The sequence below is a fragment of the Artibeus jamaicensis genome, unplaced genomic scaffold (genome assembly GCF_021234435.1).
Source record: "Artibeus jamaicensis isolate MK-2021 breed Jamaican fruit bat unplaced genomic scaffold, CSHL_Jam_final contig_867, whole genome shotgun sequence".
NCBI classification, from domain to species: Eukaryota; Metazoa; Chordata; class Mammalia; order Chiroptera; family Phyllostomidae; genus Artibeus; species Artibeus jamaicensis.
Window position 1 is genome coordinate 2,402,691 of NW_026521995.1, and position 14,100 is coordinate 2,416,790.

Genomic DNA, 14,100 nt, shown 5'->3' on the forward strand with positions numbered 1-14,100 from the left:
CAGCATTCCCCAGATGCATTCCAAACCCAGCTCTCCAATGAAAGGACTCGGCTGCATGACTGAGTGCAGCATTGTCTTGTGGACATTGCTACGTTCTAAAGACATGAAGTGATAAACAAGGCCACCACAGAGAGATTCTGCTTCCTGATACCAGAATTATTTTGAAAGACCCACTCTACTTGAAGCTAAAACTTTCCTGAGTTTTTCTACAAGTGAGACATTGGAACTCTGTGCCTACCCTTGACTCAACTACTTCTTCCCTCCCGTTCCTGCCAGCCACGCTCCTGCCCCATAGGCCACCTGATACGACACAGTCCTCTTTGCTATTGGGACTTCTTTCTGCTGATAACTCCCATCTACCCAATCAGTCATAGCCTAAATCTCTGATCTGCACATATATACTATAATTAAATCAAACCTGTCAAACTCTCAAGTGTTAAAAATTACAAAACTACCATTTCAGGGTCTCAGTCATGATCAAGTAACATATTAAGGCCCGAAGCCCCATTTGAAGTTCTGAAAACGTTTCAGGCTCCTTTAAGACAAAACTTTTTAATGATCCTAAGAGGCTGGGATGGTATTATTGTTATCATACCATAAATATCTTTATATGCCTGCTTGGAGAAGAAATCACCATGAGAACCGTTCTCTCCCACGTCTCTCTAGAACATAAATCATGGACATGGACAACGTCTCACTGTGCCTGTTCCCTGTTCCAGCTGGAAGACGGCTGTCAGAGCAAGGAGCCACATCGCCTGGCCTACGGGGGCTGGTGCCCACACACCCAGAAGGAGCCTCTGCAGGTGGGTCACACAAAACAAGTTTGCCCCACAGGGTTTTCGGGCGCTTCTTCTCCTGACCCCACGCAAATTCATAGAAACCAGCAGGGATGTGATTTGTAGACAAAAATATTATGTGTAGTTACAATACAGGCAACCTTTGAACAACATGTTCTAACTGCATGCGTCCACTTATAGTGGACTTTTTTCCCAATAAATATATTGAAAAATATTTTGGAAATTTGTAACAATTAGAAAAAATTCAAAGTGCATAGCCTACAAATATAAAAAAATCGAGAAAAATTTATTTACCCATGAATGCATAAAATATATGTATTTTCTTTTTATGATTTCCTAATTTCCATAAGAAAATCTCTTCCTTATGATTTTTCTGTACCTCATTTTCTTGTAAGGATACAGTATATGTTATATATGGAACACATACAACAGACAAAATACGTGCTGATGGTTTATGTTATTGGTAAAGCTCTGGCCAATAGTAGGCTATTAGTAGTGAAGTTTTGGGGCAGTCAAAGTTATATATGAATTTTCAATAGTGTCAGGTGGGGGTGGGGTCAGTGCCCCCAACCCCTGTGTTTTTCAAGGTTTAGCTGTAAAAACATGATACTGTGGTTGGATCATCAATACTACTTTTTTTCTTAAAAAAGCAACATAACAAAAAGTTTGTAAAGCTTTCAGAAATCACCTTTTATGGCATCATCTTGAAAGTCAAAACATTTCTTTCCAAAAGAAAGACGTACCTGCAGCCAGGAAATGTTTACAAATTTCAGAGTGTTCACACAGCAAGCATTTTACTAGGTATTGATTAGGGAAATCAATACACCCAAAATATTAACAATTATTAATTTAAATGGGACAAGGGTAGCCAAGATAAAGTGTGCAAACATGCTGTCAGACTTTTTAAGGAGGCAGATACTCAAATTTCATTTAGAACTTTGCTGTTTTTAAAAAGCCATGATTTACCTCAGAGTAAGGACTTACTATAAATAATTACCAACAGTGTTTTTACATCGTAATTTTCCCCTGTGTCATCCAGTTAGCGAACCTAACTCGAAACCCCTATGAGATGGGAACAGCAGCCCCTGAGTCTGCCCAACGTAAAATGGGAGAGACAGCACTGGAATCAATGGCTCCGCGGCACACAGCCTGACATACACTCCAATGAGCACACACTTTCCAAAACATTCGGGGCGGCAGTGAGGACACAGAAACCTACATAACAACCAACCGTCCAAAAAAAGGAAGTGACGTATTCCACATCTATAAAACTTTGTTTATACAATTAAGTCTTTGCAACCTGCTGACTTTTTTTAGAGGAGTAAGTCATAATTAGAGAAATAAAAGAGTAGTACATATACATAAATTCATGTATGTGCATACCCTGATACTTGTTCATAAAGGGTTTTTAAAAATACGAAAACATTCCATCACTACTTAAAATTTGGGAGTGGACTGGAGTCCATCTATGACTGGCTGCCAGTGACTCAGTTTTTCTACGAGTCTAATGTCTAGATGGGCAGAAACTGCTTCTGGTGCAGCTTTCAGAGCTCAGTTCACACAGCAGCTCCTCAGAGAAACCTTCCGACCCGCCCCCAGTCAAGTCTACCCACTTCTCACCACAAGAACTCAGGGTGCACCAGGCTTCTTATTTCATAACATTTCTTAAGCTGCAACCAGGCAATTCATTTTGTAAGTATACACAAGTATATATAAATGTATAAATACATATCCTTAGTCAATATCAGCGTCCCCTACCAGTATGTTAAAGATTTATGAAAGGTCCTATGTTCTCTTTCTTGAATCACATAAACACAGAGTAAATATGAGATATATGAGGTCTGGAAAAAGTCCAGCCATTGTTAATATAAGGAAAATGGTTTATGTGATATCAATGTATTCTGGCAGCCAAGGAGAGTGACCTGGAATGCTCATCCTGAATAATGATGACTTCACTGTACTAGTCAGTGGGCGTGGTAGATGCTGCAGAGTGAGCATGTGCATTGTGTGGCCACTGCATTCAAAATGAGCAAGTAAGAGCAACAAATCTGCATCCAATTTTGCATTAAGCATGAACATTCCTCCTCAGAAACTATTCAGATGATTCAGAAGGTGGCACTTATGGGCAACTGAAGATTGGCAACTTCAACACGATGATGCATCTGCTCATGCATCACATCTCATTGAGGTTTTTTGTGAAACATCAAATCACCCAGGTGATTCAGCCCCTCTACAATCCAGTTTTGGGGCCCTGCAACTTCTGACTTTTCCCAAAACTACAATCACTTTTGAAAGAGAGCAGATTTCAAGCCCTCAATGAGATTCAGGAAGATACGATGGGGCAGCTCATGGTGACTGGGAATGGCTCCAATCATTGCCTCCTTTTTGCCCATTTAGAAATCACAAGATTTTACTAAACCCCAATTCTTTCCTTCTACATACCGACTGGTTGAATTTAAATTCATTTGATATTAATTATGGATATTCTTCATAGGACCCAGAGAAACAATTTCTGCCTCAAGTGATTTTCAAAAAGATATATAAGTATAATGTATCATAAAAGAAAACTTAAGTCTCTTTGGAACATTTGAACTATAATAATATAATTGACATTTCAGTCACATTTGTCACCCAATGTTTTCTGTGGGTGCAAATCCTTCCATCATTCATGAAATTTGATGCTTGTCAAGATAAGAGGTGTCCTCACCGTGTCAGCAGGATGGCTTTGCACACCCGACGTGGAGCGTGGGCACGCCCTCGGCGGCAGGGTTCAGGGCTGCCTAATCCCAGGAGCCGCGGTAACAAGAATCCATTTCTTCCTGTCTTTAGCTGGGTCCTGCCACTTGTGGCCATCCATCTACTTTACTTTTTACTCAGTCTCTTCCCCATCTACTAAAATATCTCTTCTCCATCTCATGACCTTTTCGTTCTTATGCTTTCTACTTACTCACACCTTACTCCTGACTTCCTTCTTCCTTTTCTATGTCTTTTAGCTTCTAACAATATAACCACTTAGCTAACCTGCTCTGCCTTGTGAACTCAAGCTGTTCAAGAAGATCTGGACAGGTCCTGTTCCCAACAGCCCTGTGAAGCAAAGTTCTTGTGCAGCATTGAGGGCACCTGGGAGGTCTGCAGGCCAGTCACCTGGAGCCAGTCGGCCATGACCAGCTTGGACAGCAAGCCTCTGGAAAAAGGCTGTAAGTGTGACTATCCTTGGTCCAGGACCAGAAACTAATTCATTTATAGGGCAACCTAATAACTGAATTTGGAATGCAGTAAAGTGCCTTGTTTTTTCAAGTGGAATAACTGAAGTTCAGGTTGGGCTTTCTCGATTTCAGTCTACTATCCTCTTTCATGTTTGCAGCTTTAAAAAAAAATGAAAAGCAGCAAAGATCAAAATGCCATGGTATAAATACAGATCAGTCACTGAGCTCTCTATTCTAATGCTGACTTTTCACGCTTTACATCTATTTTCTAATTCTATTTTCATCAGAATTCTGCTGCTTCCAAGTACAAATATAATAGACAAGGGCCTGAGAATTTTGCTTAGAACTGCAGAGAGCAGTTGAAGTCCCCACTGGGACCACATCCAGTTTTCTGCAATCACAAAACTCTTATTCAGCCCTGTGTGTAGGAGAAGCAGATTACATTCACAAAGGAACAGAACTTTTCTTTTATCTCCTTAGGGAGAAGCAGATTGCACAAAGAAAGGAACAAAACTTTTATCTACTTTAATTTACTAAATCTGAATATTTTTATAAAAAATTATTGTGATAGACTTCTGGTGGTCATGTATGTCTCAATTATTTATAAAATTATCTTTGCAAATTTTTAAGTTAATAAAATTGTAAGTACAGCATATTCTAAACTTAAATTATTTTAGTTTAAAAAAAAAACTTTACTAGGTTATTTTATTTCTCTGTGGCTTTGGCTCCAAAGTAAATTTGTTATCATAGAGGAAAAAAAATCTTAGAGATAGAAAAAGATAGTAAATTATTCAAATAAATAAATAAGCTGCTTCGTAATTTTAAATATCAACATGTTTGATGATTACTAACACACAAATATTCATTTCATACTTTTGCAATATTAAAAAAACCTACAAAGTTCAAGATTTAGAAGGAAGTGCTGACTCTGTGAGCAAGTGACCTAAGGGTGCCGTTCACAGAGCTGATCGGTTGGTACTGAGCAGAGCTCGTGTGCCATCAAAAGGAACTCACACAAAACAATGCAGGAAGGCTAAGGTTCTAGTCTCATAGATTTATGAGTGCAAAAATAGGGACTAACTCACTTTTGACAACTATGGGAAAATTAGGGGAAAAAGCAATTACGTTCTATGATAAATGAGCCTTTCTTAGCTGAGAAATCAGAGCATCTTCCTGTTTCATGTACTTAATTTGGGCATCTTCTGTTCTTTGCTTCAAGCTGTTTCTTTCATCTTACAAGTTCGAGAAAATTAAAACAGTACTATTGAGGACATTAGGAGTTTAGTCTTGAAAGAAGTGAACTATGATAATGCATTATTATTGTTGTACTTTGATATAAAATAATAAAGACACTGAACCTTGAAAAGCATATCGTTATCATTTAAAACTAAGTATATTTGGAGAGGAAGACACATTTTGAATGATTCATGAATGTAAGGCCACTAATGCCAACACACACCTTTGATGCAACTGGATGTGAGTTGTCACGATAAACCTAAGACCCAGGGTATTATCAATGACCCATGCTGCAAGAAACCAAGCTCTGATCACTCATGCTCGGAGAAACCAAGGTGAGAACCAAGAGTTGGAACCATTTTTATATTCTGCATTTATTTAAGCAAACCGAGTATGTAGAGATAGGAAATTAAAGCATCATAATGTTTTACAAATACAGAAAGAAGACACAGAATATTAATACCCTGAAGAGAGTGCATCTGAGAACACGGTTCTGTCTCAGGAGAACACCTGCAGTGACCACACTGACGCCATGGCTGACACATCCACCCGTCACTCTTGTTATGACATCGTTCAAGTAGTTTTAATAGATAAGTCCGTGATTTGCTTTTAAATGAATAATAATACTAATGATCATGGTAGCCTCGAAGGGTTTGTGAGTGACTACACTATAAACAAGTGATGCGAGGCTTAATGTGTTTTTCAGTGCCACTGTACATTACGCAGGGGGAATAATGTCTTATTACACAATTACTGTGACGTCCACTAAAATGTGAGCTAGTTTGCATAGGTTAGTCCTTTGGACAGCACGATGTCGCTCTAGTCCGCCAAGGCTTCAAGATTCACAGTGTAGAGGAAAAAAATGAATTAAAGCGTTTCTACTAAAATATATTTTAATAGCTGGTGTTAATGATTTGCATAACAAAAGCCAAATTATCTTAAAAACATTGTTTTGTTCGTTCTGTAAGTCCCTTCATTTTAAAAACATCATTTCCTCCCAAACTGTAAGCTCTCAGTTAGCAGGAACTGAATCATCAACCACCATTCTACATATTTTGAAGCAAATAGAAGCCAAACTGCACAATGATTCAGTTTTGCATTTTTATCACAGGTCAAAGACCAAGCATTTCCACACTGTGCCTGTCACACGCTTACGGCTACTTCTAAATGCTCAGCCATTCCTTGTGTGGACACTGAAAAATGAGACCATAATGCAGATTTCTTTTTTTTTTCCAGTAAATCATCCTTAGTAGCAACTAGATTACAAAGAAGTATATACTATGCAAACTGAATGCCATACAGCAAACACAAAAACCATATGAAATTCCCACGAATACAACAAAGTAACATGGACAATGGGGGGAGACGTTTGTCCCGGGGGTCCATCCTTCCAGGCTTGTGGATTCCAGGAGTCTAAGCATCATGGAACAATGGACACAGAAGCTTCATATAACGTGAGTCCTTTGACCATCAGCAGTTTGACAGAGGCCTGGCAAGTACGCTAATGGGCATGGACGACTTGGGGAGGAGACTTCTGCTTCAGCATTCACTTCCATAGCTTCTTCCATTTGTTTAAGTAGTGTCTTAACTGATGCTTTCTCACCACCATGCCATGGGACCCAAAACAAGCATATGTCAGCCACTTTTAGATTGTCAGAAGCAAATAGCTAAGAGATGATAAATGTATGAAGTGCGTTTCATCTCGTGTAATGAATTCAGCCTCATAATATAATTCTTCTATCTTATAATAGGTATTTTAAATCTCAAACCTAAAATTAATGTTTATGCATCTCAACTACATATAAATCTACAAAGAACATTTCAGAAATTGATAGAAGGAGTCAGTATTTTCTAAAGTTCTAAGCCTTGAGAAGTAAAATACAATCGGCTATCACCCTTCATATCTGTCAGGAGCATCTCACTTCCCCACCACACAAATACCAGTCGTGGGTAATAAAATATCACTACAGAACAGGCAGAAGCTTGCCTGCTTGGTTTTCTTTCCCAGACCATAGTGAATAAACAAGGGTAATCAAAAAGGCACCTCTTTTTGTATATATCTATATTATAATTTTGGTATAAACTATATCTACTCTACATAGAGATTTGTTACTAAAGGACTATCCACATTTTATCTTTTCATTAAAAACATTCCACTGGAGATGGACGAAGCTTAAAAACAGATACTCCTTTTCGACTTCCACTGTTTTAGAAAAGCTGGCTTCCCTCCCCCACCTCCACCCCGCGCCCCACAGGGCTGTTGCATTCCACACAGAGGATCCAGAAAGAAAGACTGTGGCAAAACCGGCTAAACTGTATCTTCGTCACCCTCAAGCAATGGACCTTCGTGGCCAGAGTGGGGCTGGTCTGGTCTCATCCATCTTCATACAAAGTGCTCTTGGAAATTGTGCTTGCAAATACCAGCGTGGTGTCTGGAGGTGGAGGAGGCCTGGGGAGACGCGGGGGCATCTGACAATCAGATAAAATGTTTTAAATCTGGGCTACACCGCCGACGCGTAAACGATAACGAGAAGACCCAAAGAAGTCATTTTGCCACAAGTGAGAGACAGAAAGCTTTCCTAGAGACCAAGAATTAGTAAAACATTTACTACAAACACTTACAACAAAAGCACTATATTCTGCTGCTATGCTTTTCTCCCGAGATACACGATCTGTGTAGTTTCATTTTTGAAGCCTTGAAAAGCATACCACACTGCCCTTGTGCTTTTATCCAGCTGGACAACATCCAAGGCAGAAAATCAGGTGCCCGCTCTCTGTGCTGGGGCACTCACGGTCTTCTGTAACTTGAATTTTAAAAATGTGTTTTTTAGACTCTTGTTTAGCTGTCAGTATTATGTATGAGATACCTTGTGCCAAACTGAAGGTGGGCAGGGGGTGTGTTGAAGGGGAAAAGCTGTTCAAGAACATAGTTTGGAAAATGATGCTGTAAAAATAGCACTTTGGTATTAAACATATGTTTCCTCGGTTTCTGCTGAGATGCTTAATATCCTAACAAGCTTCTGGAACAATGACAACACTAGCCACCTAGAGGGTTGGGGGCACGTGATGTCTTATCTGTCCCCAGTCTTTACGGTAAAACAACTGCCTTCTTGTGAAATTCTGATCAGATCTTCATTCCTAAAGGCTAGAGGCAGAAACATCTTGCTATGCAAACATTATGTAAAGCTTACAATTTTAGGAGAATTATTCCCCAAATAAGTGTTGACTTTCCATTCAATGACTCTGATTTTGAAATCAGTATATGATAAAAACAATGAAACACCAAGCTGCTGCTTTCTGGTAACTTTCCCCCATTATAACCATCATTTTCAGTCAGTTTCCTATAAATGTGCTACTTATCAAAAAAGGTATCTGTCCTACAGGTAGTCTACAAATTGAATCAATAACTACTCCTTTTTTATAATCTTGAAAAGTAGTCTGGGTGAAATGTAAATATTTACTTAATTAACAATATGATAAAATTGAGCAAGCTTATTTCCCTCAGTTTTAATGAACAGAATTCTTGTAAGAATACTGCAAGTTCAGTTTGTTTGTAGGTTTGTGTACAGGACATCAAAACTGATACAGGGTTTAATCAATTTCATTGTAACTGGTCATCACAACAAAGAAAACTCAGTCAAGCTGGTTAGTTGGTAATCCATAAAGCTCACTCAAAAAAAAATCTTGTTATTTGCCTAATTTTTTTCTTTTCAATTTTATGGTGCTGTCATGTAGGTGAAGCTTGCATGTAATAAATTTCATTTTATTTACTCTCTTAGACAGATAGAATGAAATTACAGATATTCTAAAGTGTTTGCCAACCTTTCAAAGGTGTTAATGAATTAACTCGTGCCTTTGGACTGATAAACATTTCAGTAAAAGATATTCTTAGGAAATGTTTTGTTAATTTCTTTGATTATATCCTGTAAGGATATAATATCATACAAGACCCATATACTTTGTCACATTTTTGTAACTGTGTTTTTTCAGTTTCATCTCAACTGCAGAGTCAGATCCTCCACGAACGCTGCCCTGTTGCATGTCCCAGTAAGCGGCACAATCAGAAAAACACATTAGCTGATGGATGATAACACCTCAGGTGGTCTAGACAAAGGACTCAGGTCAAAGTCATGACCCGCCCGTAAGGGCTGCAGTCAGGGCTGCGAATCCAGCAAGAAACTGCAAGGTCACTGATTTGAACATTGGAATCTACAACAATTTCATTTCCCGTGAACAACCTGTTGGGCCTGCAGCTGACATCTCCAACGCCATTCCTCTCTGACCTCCTGAATGTGATTCAGATAACAAAAACCAGAAACTGAAAGGAAAGTCCTTTCATCACTCAGTTTCAGTGGCTAGATTTCCATTCCAGAATCTGAGTACCATTTCCAAAATAAGAAGCCAGACCCCCTCTCTCTCTCTATGTAGAGTTAGTAGTTTTCACTCACTGGTTTTCTCCAGCGCACTTCATGTCCCACTCTGTCACTGGCTCCTGTTAAGTTTTGTTAATTTTTAAATCAACAGCGGCATTAAATTGATAAAAGCTGTTCAATAAACACCTAAATCACTTATTTACTAGAGTATACATCTATTTCCTAAGGTGTAAATCCTTCAAAACTAGAGTGCAATGCAGCAGGCGAATCTCAAGCAACTTTTCGAAATATGTGTTTCTGATGAGCTGGCAACTAGAGGGAGGGCTTTTAGAGACCAGCCACACTTTTGCTTTAGTAAGGGAAATGGGCAGTGCAGCTGCCTATGTTACAGAAGCTAGAACCTACATGTCATGCAACAGGGTGAAGGCTATTAGGGAACTAATATAGATGACCTTAAATTTGCCCTTTGCAGAGTGCCGGTGAAGTTATTTGGTCCTGACATTCTGTGGAACCAAGCACACACTTAGGCCTGCAGAATGTAAATGGGGAGTAGGATATGCCTTGGTACAAGTGAGAAATAGACAGACCCCAGTTGGCCAAGGAAACAAAGAATATTCTTTGTTCACTAGAAGTTTCTAGATCCCTAAGGCCACCAATCAATGCAATTTGAACCAAACTGTCATTCTGCCACTGCTAACATTTATTATATTAGGCAATTTTTCACGGAGTTAGAAATTGCCTAATGACTCCACAGCTAAACGGTGTTACTAAATTAAGAGAATTGGCTTCTGGTGATTCCAAAGTGACAGCTAAGAAGTCTCATATACTTGCTACATTTACAGGACAATCAACATCTCTATTAAAGTCTACAAAAATACATTTCCCAGAAGGGTTCAGTAGCCAATCAAAAGAAAACAGTAACAATTAGCAGCACCAGGTATCCAGACCGTGGTGTTTTGTTTGCAGGAATTACTAACACTGCTGCTGTTTGCAGCCCAGAAATCATTCCTTCTTTCTGGTACCTGTGTGCCAAAGTAAGGATAAATTATTGTAAAATAACTGCCAAGTTGTCTTAAAAGTATCTTCTATCTTTTAGAAAGATTAGGTTTAAGTGTACATTAGAATACAGCTCAAAGGGAAAGGAGAAATAACTAATTAACAAACTCGATGTAATTTGCTGGGAGCATCCCGGTTTTCCCAGTTCTCTGCACTGTGCCGTACATCCAACCGTCGTCGATGGGCTGCACATTGACGATGTAGTCACCGTCCCTGAAGGAGACTTCGTCTTCATCCTGGGCACTGTAATCATACATAGCTCGGTAGGTTCTCTGGAAAAGGAAATACAGGGTCACACAATGAATACCAAAATAGTAATGACCACAAATAACAATCACAACAAACCAGCACACTCATAAAGTAACTAGGAATGTTACCAAGTACATACATTTCTGGAAATTTGTACACTGGAGCCTAGTATTCCAGTTATGCTCATCTCAAGTTCACTAGGTTAGCAAAAAGCATAACATTGGGGGGCCAGAATGAGGATGGAGCAAGCTGCTCAATATAACTATTAGCCCTGCAACAAGTAAGCTTTGAAGCAGTAAAGCCCAGCTCCTCCCAGCTCCAGCTGGCCCCAGAGACATCAGGTTACACTGATGCTCCCTAGTCCATGGTCTCCGGGGAACAAAACGTGCCACGGTGGCAGACAGATCCAAGCCTGCCCCAAGTCACTGCAACTGGACCCCTGATGGGGGCAATAAATTTTTCTTAACAATTACTAAGAATTTTTGTTTCCTCTTAAAAATGTGTAAAACAAATAAAAGAAAAAAATCATTGATTACTCCTTTTTTGTTTCTTGTATCACACTGGTAGAAATTTAGCATGTAAGTGTTCTAAATATTAAGGTACATATAACTAAATCTTTATTACAATGAGGAAAATGTTTGCTTCCTGACTTCAAACTATGTTACAGAACTGTGTCATCAAAATAGTGTAATATTGGCATAAATCTGTGGAATAGAATAGAGAGCTCAGAAATAAACCCATGCATATAGGGTCAATTAATTTATGACAAAGGCCCATGAATATACAATGGGAAAAGGACAATCTTTGCAATAAATTGTGTTGGCAACACTGGACAGCTTCATGCAAAAGAATAAAACTGCACCATTATTTTACATGATGATACACAAAAATTAACTCGCAATGGATTCAAGATTTAAATGTAAGACCCGAAACCATAAAACTCCTAGAAGAAAACAATTGATTTTAGTGATAATTTTTAAATTTGACACCAAAAGTAAAGGCGATAGGAACAAAAATAAGTGAGTGGGACAACGTCAAACTAAAACACTTCTGCGCTGCAAAAGCAACTGTCAGCAAAAGGAAAAGGCAACTTGTTGAATGGGAGAAAATGTTTACAAATCTTATCTGTGATAAAGGTTTAATATCAAAAACATAAATTGAGTTTTGCTATACTTGTTTTTATTTAAGGTCAGGAGTTGAGCTAATATCAACATCAGACAATCTCAAAATCAAGTGAATTCATAAACTGAGGAAACTGGCTGAGACACACAGAATTTTAGAGCGACTGAAGATAACTTTCAACTGCTGGGTGGGCAGTGGGCCAAAGGACTGTCTCAGGAGCTTGGAGAAGCAATTTCAGCATGAGATGTCACATTTAACTAAATGAGAAATGCCACTTGCAAATTTTACATTTAATGAATAAATCAATGTTTTAAGATTTCCAGTAGGACGACTCAAAAGCATGTTGGCTCTGTCATTTAAGTTTTTGGAGCCATTTTGATTAATGCTCAGATTAACTATGTGACCAAATATCTGTGCTTTCTAGACCCAAATGAAGATCATAATTGGCTAACACCAATCATAAAGTAACACCAATAAGGACATCATACTAGTAGATTCTTTGTGTTTTATGGTTTACATATTTTCACATTACACCTTCCTTTCTCGATGGTTTATCTCTATAAGTCTTTTGCTTCCTTCAAATGGGTTGTACAAATGGCAGCACGTATTTTTCCTCTATATGAACATGTACATAACCATAAAGAAATAAATAGATAAAGAAGAAGTGCTACATATAGACAATGGAATAGTACTCAGCCATAAAAAGATGGAATCTTGCCATCTGCAACAACATGGATGGGCTTAGATGATGCAGACTCTGACTGGCGGGGTCCTGTGTTGTGAATGTGAAGAATAAATTCACATGGACTGCAGAAGTCCCGTGGAGAAAAGGAATGGTATGGCCACTCTCTGAGAGAGAGAGAGCACCCCAACCCCTGCCTAGACAGGCTTTTATTGCTTTTCTGGGAGCCTTACATCAAGAAGGGTCCTCATTTATTATGCACAAGAAAAGATGCTTCCATTTACTTCTTATGGATAACAAAAAAAAGGACATTGCAAATGCAAGGGGAAAAGCAGTTGAACTGGTTACACTCCATCCTTGGGAGGATTAGTACAGACTTTAGGAAGTTACTTTAAAGATAGGCAGTAAACATTTCTGCCTTAATTCAAGGTGAGGGAGTTTTAGCAAAAGCAAGCCTCAAATCATCCTAAATAAGCAAGCCTCAAATGCAGGCCTGATTCCCCATGGGAGAGCCTATCTGTGGGCCTGGCTCCTGTGTGCTGCCTCGTGCCTGTCAGTTTTCCAAACCAGGGCTGAGCGACATTTGCCACTGCCACACAGACCAGTTCCCTATACTTAGAGGTTGTTACACTAAGTGAAATAAGTTAGAGAAAGACAAATACTGCATAATTTTGCTCATGTGTGGAATCTAAAAAAAAAACCCATGAACAAAACAAAGCAGACTCAGAGAGAGAACAAACTGATGGTGCCAGAGGGAAAAAAAGATAGGGAGAATGAATTAAAAATGTGAAAGGGGATAAGAGGTGCAAACTTCCAGTTATAAAAGAAGTCATGGGATTGTAATACACAGTACAGGGGATATAGTCGATAATACCACAATAACTTTGCATAGTGACACATGGTTACTAGACTTACTGTGATGATCACAATGTAAGGTAAGATAAATGTCAAATAACTATACTGTACACCTAAACAAATATCATATTGTATATTAACTATAAGTTCATAATAAACTTTAAAATATAAAATAAATAGAAATCATTTTAGCATTAAAATGCATAATGTTCTATTCCATGCATGTTTCTATTCTGCAGATGAAGTGAAAACCAGGGAAAAAGGAGCACCTCAAGCTCACACTTACTAGATTTGGTGAATGCTGCATTGACCTCATGGAAGACAGGCTGGTCTGGTGCATGTACCCATAGCCTTGGGAATGGCTCTGCTGGTAGGCTCCAGGAAGAACAGGTGCTGCACATCAAATACACACACAGATTCCTTAAAGCAAGTCTCAAAATCCCCCTCCTAACCCCTCAAGTGACTCCATTTTCTGCTAGAATCTTCTAAAACAAAACAATATGTCATTTTTCAGTGCCATGTGA

General features: G+C 38.8%; 1 protein-coding gene across 8 annotated transcripts in view; it reads right to left on the reverse strand.

The window, feature by feature from the left end:
• Window positions 1-5,588: 5,588 nt before the first annotated feature.
• The window catches only part of NEBL (nebulette), a 347,697-nt gene continuing 339,185 nt past the window's right edge, over window positions 5,589-14,100 (reverse strand). For all 8 annotated transcript variants that reach the window (XM_053673466.1, XM_053673465.1, XM_053673463.1 and 5 more), the window contains 2 exons: window positions 13,863-13,969; window positions 5,589-10,940 (listed from right to left, as the gene is read on the reverse strand). In XM_053673466.1, the coding sequence (XP_053529441.1) occupies window positions 10,764-10,940; window positions 13,863-13,969 (284 nt within the window). In that variant the 3' untranslated portion in view covers window positions 5,589-10,763. The remainder of the gene's footprint in view (window positions 10,941-13,862; window positions 13,970-14,100) is intronic.